The sequence below is a fragment of the Salmo trutta genome, chromosome 14, assembly GCF_901001165.1.
Source record: "Salmo trutta chromosome 14, fSalTru1.1, whole genome shotgun sequence".
Lineage (NCBI taxonomy): Eukaryota > Metazoa > Chordata > Actinopteri > Salmoniformes > Salmonidae > Salmo > Salmo trutta.
The window spans coordinates 16,921,745-16,935,385 of NC_042970.1; the positions used below are offsets into that span (position 1 = coordinate 16,921,745).

Sequence of the window (13,641 nt, forward strand, 5' to 3'; positions counted from 1 at the left end):
CATTACAGCCTTATTCTAAAATGGACTAAATCGTTTTTTCCCTCAATCTACACACAATACCCCATAATGTCAAAAAAAAATACATACCACATTTACATAGGTATTCAGACCCGTTACTCAGTACTTTGTTGAAGCACCTTTGGCAGTGATTACAGCGAGTCTTCTTGGGTATGGCGCTACATGCTTGGCACACCTTTATTTGGAGAGTTTCTCCCATTCTTTACAGATCCTCTCAAGCTCTGTCAGGTTGGATGGGGAGCGTTGCTGCACAGCTATTTTCAGGTCTCTCCAGAGATGTTAGATCGGGTTCAAGTCCGGGCTCTGGCTGGGCCACTGAAGGACATTCAGAGACTTGTCCCGAAGCCACTCCTGCGTTGTCTTGGCTGTGTGCTAAGGTTGGGAGGAGACACATTGAAACATGGTCGTTGTCCTGTTGGAAAGTGAACCTTCGCCCCAGTCTGAGGTCCTGAGTGCTCTGGAGCAGGTTTTCATCAAGGATCTCTGTACTTTGTTCCGTTCATCTTTCCCTTGATCCTGACTAGTCTCCCAGTCCCTGCTGCTGAAAAACACCCCCACAGCATGATGCTGCCACCACCATACTTCACCGTAGGGAGGATGCCAGGTTTCCTCCAGACGTGATGCTTGCCATTCAGGCCAAAGTGTTCAATCTGGTTTCATCAGACCAGAGAATCTTGTTTCTCATGGTCTGAGAGTCCTTTAGGTGCCTTTTGGCAAACTCCAAGCAGGTTGTTATGTGCCTTTTACTGAGGAGTGGCTTCTATCTGACCACTCTACCATAAAGGCCTGATTAGTGGAGTGCTGCAGAGATGTTAGTCCTTCTGGAAGATTCCCCCATCTCCACAGAGGAACTCTGGAGCTCTTTCAGAGTGACCATCGGGTTCTTGGTCACCTGCCTGACCAAGGCCCTTCTCCCCTGATTGCTCAGTTTGGCCGGGGAGCCAGCTGTAAGAAGAGTCTTGGTGGTTCCAAACTTCTTCCATGTAAGAATGATGGAGGACACTGTTCTTGGGGACCTCCAATGATGCACAAAGTTTTTGGTACCCTTCCCCAGATCTGTGCCTTAACACAATCCTGTCTCTGAGCTGGTCTGAATACTTATGTAAATAAGGTATCTGTTTTTATTTTTAATACAATTGCAAAAAAATTAAAATCTCTTCTCACTTTGTTGTTATGGGGTATTGTGTGTAGATTGAGATGTTTATTTAATCTATTTTGGAATAATGCTGTAACGTAACAAAATGTGGGAAAAGGGAAGGGGTCTGAATAGTTTCCGAATGCACTGTATATATGGAGATAGTTTAGTGCCCTTTAAAATAAAGGGTTAAATACACTCCGGCTTAGACTCTCTTAAGTATTAAACATGGTAAACATGTTTCAATGCGTCTCTTCCCAACCTTAGGCAGCATTTACACAGGTAGCCCAATTCAGATATTTGGGCTGCCTGAGTAAACCCAGCCTTTATTGTGTTGGTATCAATGATAGCATGGTTTTATGTTTCTAAAACAACATTTTGCGAAAAATGTATCTCGTGCTGTGTTGAGCATGCTCAGCTGAAGTAATGTTTTGTCAGTCCTGGATACTTGTAAATATGGAAATAATTGTATTGTAGGGCAACTTTATGGGTATATAAGTGTTTCAAATGTAATGCAGTTTGAATCTACACACATCGTTCTCTAGTAAAGGTCTTAACACTGTACAAAAACAATTTAATCCACACTTAAATCAAATTTGTCATACTCAAATGTAAGAGAAAGGTCTAAATGTTTTCATTTTGATATCTAAAGTTCACATGTCATTTTGCACTTACATCTATCAGTATTGGAGTTGTTTGTAACTGTGTTTGTCATGGTTGCGTTTGATTACCTGATCAATCAATAATGAATCGAAACAAGTTGACTTACACAAGCGAATAGATGGTTGGTGAGGTTGCAGAAATGGTTGTTTCCTATGATCTATTTTTACATAATATGTAGTCTGTCAACTCCTGTAGTTGTATTATAGGCTACTATTTTAAGAGTAGAAGCATGTGATGTGAATATGCATCACCATAGAAGAATCATACTCGGGTTGCCCTATTCTCATGTCCAAATTGTTAAGAGGTACAGGATTTTTCTACTGAAACCTGATAATGTTCTGTGCAGATAACAAAATGTATGAGAATCTCATTTTTTTACTAATGTAAACAAACAAAAAATATTAAATTATATGAACAATTTGTAAAATTGTCTATGCATTTACAATGTGTGATTGAAAAAGTATTAAATGTATGTTGGCTTTTTATTGACATAATCGGTTGGTGAGCTATTGATCTTGTGATAAATCATAGATGGGCCAGATTAGGAATTTTGAGTGTGGCTTGTTTCTTGATGAGGACCAATGAAAAACGGACACAATGCTCATGTGAACCTGCCCCTTTTTGTGTTGAGGGGTGGTCACATGAGCCCGGTAACGTTTGAAAGGCACTGAAATAAGATGTAAATGTATAATATTTGCACAGATTATACCCAATTATTTGATATACATTTTTTGTTTTGTTTTTCTGACCCACATTCAGACATGTCCAACAACCCTCTGGTTCTGATATCCAGAACGCGTTCATTCATTTGCAGCAGTTAGTTGTAACCAATTATACGACTAGGGGTAACGACACTAGCTGTCAGATTTGACATTTCATAAAACAGCATCTGAGGATATATGATTTTAAAATGTTATTTTATTGTAATATATTTGGGAAATAATACGTTTTGTGATAGGTGGTTGTTTGATAATAACACATACCAAGTCTGAAAATGCAATTTCCACCCCATGTCTTTGAAATGGTAGTCTCCAAGGCTTGGAACCCGGAAGCAATTGCGGCTCTTAGGTGACGATACATTAGACGACAAGAGTGGGCCAATGACCTGCCTATACATCATTGGAGTGGACATGGCCCAGCCTCGTAAGTATAAAGCGTTTTGTTTCTAAATACGATCGAAATACACTTCTTATTACTAGTTGCCACTCAAATTTAGTAATTTCGTCTTGCGCTGATTTTGATATTGCCAAAGTCTACAAATGGTGCGTGCAGGTACGTAACGCCTGGACCCCAGGCTGGAGTGACAGGACCAATGTGGAAGCTAACGTTAGCAGGTAGCTAGGATGTCGTAGACTCGTAGCTAACTAGATATTGCTATACATGTACCTTACATGTACATCATAATGAATACCATTGGATTGTATACAAATGTACGTTGTCTGGATTATGATTGCCAACGTTAGTGAGCTTGTGTAAAATCTATCGCTCACGTTAGCTGGTTAGCTAGCTTTCTAGCTGGTTCCTCTAGTTAAGAAATTTAGTCTTTTGCATCGGTTGCTGTGCAATGGTTGCTGTGCATGATCGAGCAAGTTTACACTTCTAAAATGGGAAGTCAAATAGTTGCAATCTTCCCTCTCCTACTGACCTGGCTGTAACCATCATGCATGTGTCCCCACAGGTGTGTTCTGCTTGGTCCTCCTCACCGTGGCTCTTGGGGCCCAGGCGCTGACCCCATCCCATCACCTCTCCCTGTCAGACGTGGAGAGACTTAAAGGCCTCCTGAGCCAACCCTTCACAGACCTGGCATCAGCATACTACTCCATCGTTGGTTTGAGCAAGCTTGGAGCCTCAGTTGCTGATGAAAATGTAAGAAAATGAGCTTCTAATTATTAAAGGAAAGAGGCTTGACTGTTGTATCCAAAACGTGTAGCCTATGGCATGTTTATTTACCTTAGGCTATTCACTTCCATAATCACCACAATGTTTACCTATGTGTTTTACTGTACAGCTTGTTGCCTTATTAAATACTTGTTTTTTATTTTGCAGGATGCCTGTCAGTTTCTGAAGGCCCAATTGGACCCCATGAGTGTCGACTCCCTCTTCTTTGCTGCTGAGGCCAGTCAGGCCATCTCAGACTGTGAGGTAAGTAGTCCTATAGGGAGCTTACTTATGTATGACAACAACAAAAAAACATGTAATTTGCTCTTCCAGTAACATAAATGGTGGCTTGCATGGAATTAAGACTTTTATGATGGTGGTTTTGGATGCTCTGCCAGTGAAGTCCTCGCTTAGCTCTGTGTTCTCCCTCTTTATTAATTACTTATTTAGATGCCAGTATCCAACGAGACCCGTGACATCCTTCTGGCAGCAGTCAGCGAGGACTCTACAGTGACACAGATCTTCAGAGCTGTCAGCGCCCTCAGTTCCCTGGGGCTTCCTCTGGCTTCACAGGAAGTCGTTGCTGCCCTCGTCGCCCGTATTGCCAAGGAGGACAACGTCTTGGCGTGAGTAATACCCGCTGGCCTGGCAGATGGAACACACTTGCTGCTGAATCGTTTCTTTGATCATTTGGGTTTTGGAACTTCATTGTTACTTTGTCCTTTCTAACAAACTTCGCTTTTGAACAGATAACGCATTCCTATGGCCATTGATCTAAAGACTTGACACCGTTTTGTCATAGTAAAGTGACTGTTTTTTCTTGTCTCTCTGTACAGGATCACTACTGCACTCCAGACTGCCACCCGTCTCTCCCAGCAGGCTGAGCTCGGAGGAATCCTGGAGGAGATTGAGGTGAGTTTCACAAGTCCACCAGGTGGTGCTGTGCTACAGGTTTTGTCAGGTGAATTACTTTACAAAGTTGCAAATTTCTCACATGCAAACTGGTTTCTCAAGCAGAGATGTTGTATATGAACCTTTCTCTCCCTCGTAAGGATCTGGCAGCACGATTGGATGACTTGGGTGGAGTGTACCTCCAGTTTGAGGAGGGACTTGAGGCGACCGCCCTCTTTGTGACAGCAGCCTACACACTGTCAGACCATGCGGACACGGAGCCTCCTCTGAAAGAGGTAACCTGCTGTCACCATTTATGTGGGTGGTAGAGGGGGGTGACTTCTTCCTGATCATGTGTTCTGTATTAGATCTCTGCAATGGAACTCCAGAGTAGCTTGCTTACTTTCTCCTGTTTATTTTATATTTCTCGTGTCTTTTTGCTCTACTTGACTTTTACAAAACAAATAGTACTACTGATATCAATTACTGCATTGTTGGGAAAGAGCAAGCAAGAAAGGATTTTCAGTGTACTTGTGCACGTGACAATAAAACCCAGCTATCTTATCAGATTGCTATAAATGTGGAACTAATGTGAGCTGTTATACCCACAGGACCAGGTGATCCAGCTGGTGAACTCTGTGTTCAGTAAGAAGTCCTGGGATTCCCGGTCTGAGGCGTTCAGCGTAGCCTGTGCTGCTGCTGCCCTCTCCAGCAACCGCTTCCACGTGCCAGTCATCGTCAGCACCCAGGGGCCTGCCACAGTCTCCCACAGCCAGCCAATCCTGCATGTATGCTCTCCTCTACTACTCCAGTATTTATCATCCAGTGACATAACAAAAAAAAGAAAGTATATGATTTAGATGTCATCAATTGGAAACACATTTGAATGATGTCACATGAATAGTGTTGTTTCTTACTTGAGCCCTAACCTTGTTGACATGAACCCTAGTGGACCTTGATGAGCAAAAGGTGCAGTGCCCTTGCTAGTCCACCACTGGGCAATGGTCTCCACCACATTTTCTTTTCACTGACCCTTTATCTGCCTCCTTGTCTTTACCTACAGCTTCTGGTGACAGACATCCTGTCCAATCCTCTTGCCTCAGCCAATGTGCTGGTGGAATCTGCTCAAGCTGTAGCCTCTAAGAGTGTTGTACTCAGCCAGGCACCTTTCTCCCTCAGAGAGTAAGTATGGTAGACAGACTGATTTTGAATTTGTCTGGGCAATAATTTTGTGTAGATTAGTATTGAGTGTTATAGAATCCAAGCTTTAATCAAATATTTGCAGTCAAGGAAATGTCTCTGCTGTTCATGTATGTTATTTGTATGTTATTTGTATGTCAGCGTTGTAGTGTTTGTAATAATTATTTCCAACCGTTTTACAGTGGCATTTTTGAACTTAACTTCATGGCTAGCCAGCCAGCCAGTGGATATTACCAGTTTACTGTGGCTGTCACCGGGGACAGCCGATTGGTTGCCAATCAGGTTGAGGTGAGCTTGTCTTCTGTTCAAGAGAAATTTATTGGGAATCATTTGGTACCCACATAGATGTAACATAAACATAATCTTCTATATAGTATTTGGTAGTTTAGCATTTTCTTAAATGGGGGCATGGTACACACAATACCAACTAAAGAAGGTCTATAGTTTTGGATTTGTTATTTTGAGAACCATCAATTAGTCTAAATGTTGTAGTTGTTGGAAGTTAAGTCAGAGTTGCCTCTTTGGGATTTGTCAGGTTAGCAGTTCATTGTGCTTGCCAAGGAAGGTTATTCTTACAAAGTAGCCTTTTTCATTAACGTACATAACATTTTATGTTACTTGACCAGGTAACAAAACTATTAACCTCTAGCATTTACTTTAGCTTTCTCTGACTCACCATACATGTGACAATCACTCTGCTTCATTTGAATTTCATCATATGAATTCCATTTAATTCCTTCATCTCTCTCTCCACCTGCCTTCAGCTGAAAGTGAAGGTGTCCACTGAGGTAGCCATCACTAATATGGACCTCTCTGTAGTGGATAAGGACCAGAGCATCGGCACCAAGACATCCAGGTAAGAGAGCCCAACCACGTGTATATGAAGGCCTTTTAAAACTGCCCTTGTGACACCCATAACACAGAGGTTGTCCTTACCCATAGCCACACAAAATAAATCTAAAGTATGTTATTTTCAGGGTCGACTATCCCTTCAAGGCCAAGGGCTCCTTTACTGCAGACAGCCATCAGAACTTTGCCATGACTTTCCAGTTAGTGGATGTCATCACTGGAGTAGAGCTCACTCCCCACCAGGTATTTAGCTTTTCCTGTGTCAACATTTTTATGTTCTGCTCTCATTCTGTCAACATTGCATTGTGCTATACCTCTTGAGGGTATTTTGTTTTTCTTTACAGACCTTTGTGAGGTTTCACAATCAGAAAACTGGCCAGGAGGTTGTGTTTGTTGCTGAGCCTGACAGTAAGAACCTTTATAAGTTTGAGCTGGACACAGCAGAGAGGAAGTCTGAGTTTGACTCCATGTCTGGGACCTATGTCCTCCACCTCATCGTGGGAGACGCCACCTTGGAGAACCCCATTCTGTGGAACGTGGCTGATGTTGTCCTGAAGTTCCTTGATGAGGAGGCCCCAGCAGCCATCCAGTCCAAGACCCTTTACATGCCCAAACCAGATATTCAGGTTAACAACAAGCCAAACACTTGCATATCATTTTACATTGTGATGTAACATTTAGCTGTTTCGCTACTCTTGAGGCTACTAGTCATAGCTTGAAATGACTAATGAAGATGAGATGAATCTAACTCTAGTGCGTAGTCGCTGATAGATAAACTAGTTAAGTGATAATGCCCGAGAAGCTGGTGTTTTGATATATTGGCAAACCGTGCCAATATATACTCCAACACCGGCTTCGAGGGCATTATCACCTTGATACAACGGGTTAACAACATATTCAAATACCGATTGACATATTTTCATGAACATTATTTTGATGAATTTATTCATACTATTTCATCCTTCCACAATATTTAGTCCCAATACAAATCTAGGGTTGCTACCCAAGCCGGCTGGTCGTTTGTTCTATCGGTTTGGTTGCTAGAGACCCAGTCATTCAGTCTTTTTGTTCTGTATCTATGGACGCAACCCAGTCGTTCGTTCTAAATGTTCTATTTCCATACTGGCTGGCAACGTAATTATCCCTTACTTGCTAGCTAGCAAACCAGGGCTAACTTACTGTAATTTCCGGACTATTAAGCGCACCTGAATATAAGCCGCACCCACTGAATTTAAAAAAAAATATTATTTTGAACATAAATAAGCCGCACATGTCTATAAGCCGCAGGTGCCTACCGGTACATTGAAACAAATGAACTTTACACAGGCTTTAACGAAACACGGCTTGTAACAAAAATAAATAGGCTTTAACGAAACACGGCTTGTAACAAAAAATAAAAAAATAGCAGTATGCTTTAGTTGTCTTTTTGCACTGAGTCAATTCCTCACGCTGCTGTTTCCAACGTCTTATCATCGACTCATTAAGACCAAGCTCCTGTGCAGCAGCTCTATTTCCTTTTCCAACAGCCAGATCAATCGCCTTCAACTTGAAAGCTGCATCATATGCATTTCTCCGTGTCTTTGCCATGATGAGGGTGACAAAATGACTACCGTAATCAGAATGATGGGAAGTTTGAGAGTGCTCGATTTAATTTAAACAGTAAACCAAAAAGTTGTTTGACCTTAACTCGTTCGGCAATTTCATTGGTCTAATGAAAGCTTCATGCCGGCAAAAAACTGAGCACGTCACAGAATGTGTTTTTAAAAATAAAATAAAAATTGAAAGCGGGAAAAATCCATATATTAGCTGCGTCATTGTTTAAGCCGCGAGGTTCAAAGTGTGGGAAAAAAGTTGCGGCTTATAGTCCGGAATTTCTGGTAGTCACGTCAAAAAAACAGAATAACAGCAAAGTAGCCGCATTTGTTTAAGCTGTTTCTAGTGACATTTATCTGGACACGTCCATAACAATGAGCTAATGAGGCGCGCATAGAAAATGTGCTCACTCATCAGGACACTTGTTTAGAGGAGCTATTCAACAACACAGCTAACACAATAACTTCACACTGGAATTACTGCAAACTAGCTGCACATTGTTTAGTTTGATCTTTTTTCAATTGACATTTCTTTGTGTATATACATCCATAAAAATGATGCTGATTCATGATTTCGACTGGCTGAGAAAAGCTGCCTTCCTGTCTGTCTTATCCCGACACATTCATTACTACAGGACAGCTGGAGATCGAATTTGAATATTGAAACAATGTTGCAAATGTTGGAGAGAAAGACAGCAATGTTTATACAAATCTTCGTTGTTGAAAACTAAATGTGAGATAATGTCTAGATGCTTTTTATAGTGGAGATGAAGTTTATAAATTGCTTGGCTGGGCTGATGAGATAGTGGACTGCACAGTCAGATGGAACAGAGTCAATAGGCATTTTAACTTCATAGATTTAGCCGGTGGTAACTTGTGGAATAGACACCGGCTGCTATGCAGTTTTAACCAATCAGCATTCAGGATTAGACCCACCCGTTGTATAATAAATGGGTAAATAACTGGACTTGAATGATATTCTCCTCCTCTGTAGCACTTGTTCCGGGAGCCTGAGAAGAAGCCACCCACAGTGGTGTCTAACACCTTCACAGCCCTCGTCCTCTCACCGTTCCTCCTGCTGCTTATTCTGGTGAGGCTCGCTTTACTTCTCTATGTTTGGAATTGTTCAATGGTAACCTTTTAGAAAGGGTTCAAATCTGCCTCTATTCTGTCTGTTTCTTGTATTTACCCAGGCTTAAAATAAAGCCTTTGTACATCCTAAATGAGCCTAGGTTTTTGATTTAACTCAACACTGGTTTTTAGCAATGCTGTATGACATTTTATGTATTTTCTTTGACATTTACAGTTTTGAGTGATGACATTGTCCTTACTGTGTAAGGCTTGGATCACTGCATTGTGTGCTACCTGGACAATCTATTTTTAGACCCTTTGTACTGTCGTGGTTTTTGTATTGTTGTGGTATAGTTTATTCTTCTCTCCCCCTCTCTGTTCAGTGGTTCAAACTCGGGGCCAACATCTCAAACTTCAGCCTCTCCCCCAGCTCTGTGCTCTTCCATGTGGGCCACGCATGTGAGTACTGAGCAATGATGTAGTTCTGAGTCTAGGATTACAATAGAAACTACTGGCATTGTCACTCCACAGATACAGTGCCTTCAGAAAGTATTTACACCCCTTGACTTTTTCCACATTTTGTTGTTACAAGGTGGGATTCAAATTGATTTAATTGAAATTTTTGGTCAACGATCTACAAAAAAGAATCAGCAATGTGAAAGGAAAAATTCTATATATTTTTTTTAATGAATAATAGAACACTAATATATCTTGATTAGATAAGTATTCACTCCCAGAGACAATACATGTTAGAAACACATTTGGCAGCTATTACAGCTGTGAGTCTTTTTGTGTAAGTCTCTTAAGCAATTTACACACCTGGATTGTACAATATTTGCCCTTTTTTTTTTTTATAAAAAAAAATGATTCATGCTCTGTCAAGTTCGTTTTTGATTGTTGCTAGAAAGCCATTTTCATGTCTTGCTGTAGTTTTAAGTCAAAACTGTAACTATTCACTCTGGAACATTCAATGTTGTCTTGGTAAGCAACTCCAGTGTAGATCTTGCCTTGTGTTTTAGGTTATTGTCCTGCTGAGAGGTGAATTCGTCTCTGTGTCTGTTGGAAATAACGTTTTCCTCTAGGATTTTGGCTGTGCTTAGCTGTATTCTGTTTATTTTCATCCCCCCCCCCAAAAAAAAAATCCTTAGTCCTTGCCAATGACAAGCATACCCATAACATGTTGCAGTTACCACCATGCTTGAAAATTTGAAGAGTGGTACTCAGGGATGTTTTGTTGGATTTGCCCAAAACATAACTCATTGTATTAAGGACAAAAAGTTTATTTCTTTGCCCAATTTTTTTTGCAGTATTACTTAAGTGCCTTGTTGAGAACAGGATGCATGTTTTGGAAGATGTTCTATTCTGTACAGGCTTCCTTCTCTTCACTTTGTCATTTAGGTTAGTATTGTGGAGTAACTACAGTGTTGATTCATCCTCAGTTTTCTCATATCACAGCCATTAAACGCTGTAACTGTTTTAAAATTACCATTGGCCTCATGGTGAAATCCCTGAGCAGTTTCCTTCCTCTAATATAATAATAATTATTGACTCAAGACATTTCAGCATTTAATTGTTTATTCATTTTGAAAATGTTCCACGAACAATTCCACTTTCACATTATGGGGTATTGTGACAATCTTAATTTAAAAAAAATGATTCAAGCTGTAACACAACAATGTGGATAAAGTCAAGGGGTGTGAACTTTCTGAAGGCGGTGTATATCTTTTTCCTAGTTGGTCACCTTTTACTCTGTTCTTGTTTCAGGCATGCTGGGTCTGATGTACGTCTACTGGACTCACCTCAACATGTTCCAGACCCTCAAGTACCTGGCTATCATCGGCAGTCTCACCTTCCTGGCTGGAAACCGCATGTTGGCCCAGAAAGCAGTGAAGAGGTAAGGACCAGAGCTCTACACTGACCTTTTTTACAAGGAGCACGTGTGAAAATTAGAAGAAATGTTGGGGCACAGGAAGAAATTTGGGAGCACAATTAAACATGTTTCAGGTACTTAAGCTAGAATCCTTAATTTCTCTAGGTGCTCATAAATAAAAAATGCCAGGCCGCGCAGCCAAATATATAGGCGCATATGCAAGTAAAATGGTCGCACTGTAGAGCCCTAGGTTAGGTATGGCTCCTGTTAGCGATCGCAACACAGACTGTCAGGGTTTCTTTCTGGAGAGCTCTCGACCACAGGCAGGAAGTTTGACCTATTTTTAATGACAAGGACTCTGGGGCTTTTGGACCGCTTTGTTGGTTGTCAGAGATGTGGCTGACTACTGTTCACTCAGGGCCCTTGAGAGGGTGTGTAAGAGCCTACGGTGGCGCACTGCCCCCTTGGTGTGTGTGACCCCCTGGCTGTGCCGGGCTAGCAGAAGAGTGGAGCCTCCACTGTAGAGCGTATAACCACTGGGACCATGAGGGCCTGGCCAGATTGCACCGTGAGGGTGATTCCCCTCAATCCTTCAACATGTAGATCTCTCCAAAGGCCATAGAGACACAGAGGTAATACGTGTGTCACTGGCTGAAGACGTCAAGGTCTAATTGGCCAGTTTTACTGTGGAATTACTGCACCTTGTTCATGCCATTTTCTAACCGGGTCCTTTCAACCATTTGCTAGTCTAATGATCCTTCTGGTTGATGTGTTGTCAGTGGATTTAATTTCACAGTTGATGAATCTTGACTTGTTTCTGCTTGCCTGACTTGCTTATCTTTCTTTCTTTAGCCACTGTCTCCTATAGTGACTGCCTGTCTCCTTAACTCTCCTGTGTACTCCTTGCTACATTTCTCTTTTTCAGGATTGCCGCAGAGCAAAGTAGTAGGTTGGCAAAGTATAGGAGCCTACGGTAAAGGCCTGTTTTCTAATAACAAAGGGCCAGGCTGAAGTAAGGGCATCTCTATGGACTGCATCCCAGTGCATCCCCATTGCCCTGTGTAATGCATGGCTGTGTGGTGCAGTCAGGGCTCACTCTCTGTCTAGTGTTCTGGTCAGCATCTTGCTCATCCCACCACAAAATCACCTGCTCATCTTTTACAGCTGGGACTATAAACCAAAAATGATCGACACCAACCATACCGATCACTCATCGCAGGCATGTTGCTGATATCGTTCATTACGATAAGTAGCCTATACTAGAGAGATGTGAAATTGAAATGAGTTTGCTAATATGGGTTATTTGTTAATGGGGCAATTGATGGCTACAACCATCAAACTAGTAGTAGTTTAAAGGAAAATAAAATAAGCTGTGGTGCACATTGTTATTAACCCAGCGCTCTATTTATCTTTATTGCATCAGTTCAGGCAATTTATTGCGATATGGATTTTTGTCCATATCACCCAGCTCTATCACCTTTAACATCCTGTCTGTCACCATTTTATTAATCTTCATATTGCCTGCCATTGTACATAGTTATTCTCAGATGCAACGTGTGTGGTGTGTCATCATTGGCTGAGCTCAGAATTAACCTATGTCATCCTGATTGTTCTGCAGTTCATGTTCTGTTGCTGAGAAAGTCCTGTACACGTCATCTTTATGCTGTAAAGAAATGCATGAGGAGGTTTTACACATCAGATGTGTTGAACATGTATCCACAACTTGTCATTCAGTTAACAGGCTTTAAATTAGATGATTGTTTAAAGTGTACAACAAACATTCTAATGTATGTATTTTCTTCTCTTGCAGACTTGCAAGTAAATGACAAGATTTAAAGATGCTTAGTTTTTGGTTTTCAAGGATTCGTTTGACACATCGTCAACCATCAGACTGTCAGAGGTTATTCCATGAATCCAATGGACAATTTGAAATGCAGTTAAACTTTTCTTTTTCAACCTGAAAATAATAAATGTTATAGTCAAAGGTGTTGGTAGAGGGTCCGGACAGACTCTCACTGACACAATACTCCTACTGAGGGCTGGAATGCTAACCATCCTTGCACTGCATTTTTCTGTGACTGTTTTGCAAATGCCTTTTTTTTTCTTCTTCACAACGGGCTTGGGGATATCATTTGTGGTTTCATAATGTAATTGGGATGGATTAGTTTTTGTTGTACGTTCCAGGTTCTCTGTGCCCATCTTACCACTGCTATGTATCAAAAGGTGCGCCAAGAAGAAAGCCATTGATTTTTTTTACAAGGCCTTTTGATGGAAGTTTATTGATGGTGGCTTCACTGACATGTTCATCATAAGTCTGTAATGTATGCTTGTCTTCTCAATGAATTACATGTGGAGGGTGTGAGCTATTTTCCCCTTACAATAAAGACCTAACTCCCTCTAGAACAACATTTTGATGGGCAATTCTAAAAAATCACATGTTTTTGTAATGAAATAAAGAAAGAAATGGGGATTAA

At 41.2% G+C, this 13,641-nt stretch overlaps 1 protein-coding gene across 2 annotated transcripts; it reads left to right on the forward strand.

The window, feature by feature from the left end:
* Positions 1-2,875: 2,875 nt before the first annotated feature.
* Positions 2,876-13,641, forward strand: LOC115207533 (dolichyl-diphosphooligosaccharide--protein glycosyltransferase subunit 2). Of its 2 annotated transcripts, XM_029774673.1 has the most exons (17): positions 2,876-2,959; positions 3,495-3,682; positions 3,863-3,958; positions 4,145-4,320; positions 4,531-4,606; positions 4,747-4,881; positions 5,197-5,373; positions 5,649-5,767; positions 5,968-6,073; positions 6,550-6,641; positions 6,763-6,877; positions 6,979-7,260; positions 9,221-9,316; positions 9,681-9,756; positions 11,062-11,191; positions 12,093-12,179; positions 12,978-13,641. In XM_029774673.1, exons 1-16 carry the CDS (start codon positions 2,917-2,919, stop codon positions 12,142-12,144), a joined length of 1,959 nt encoding a protein of 652 aa, XP_029630533.1. In that variant the 5' UTR covers positions 2,876-2,916; the 3' UTR covers positions 12,145-12,179; positions 12,978-13,641. The 2 variants fall into 2 exon arrangements, with proteins under 2 accessions (XP_029630533.1, XP_029630534.1); XM_029774674.1 differs by lacking the exon at positions 12,093-12,179.

Bases quoted from the DNA above. Each gene is read 5' to 3' on its own strand.
- LOC115207533 (XM_029774673.1), top strand. From the start codon at position 2,917: ATGACCTGCCTATACATCATTGGAGTGGACATGGCCCAGCCTC. The intron at 3,959-4,144 runs GTAAGTAGTCCT...TTACTTATTTAG, and splicing joins AGGCCATCTCAGACTGTGAG to ATGCCAGTATCCAACGAGAC. The intron at 6,878-6,978 runs GTATTTAGCTTT...TTTTCTTTACAG, and splicing joins TAGAGCTCACTCCCCACCAG to ACCTTTGTGAGGTTTCACAA.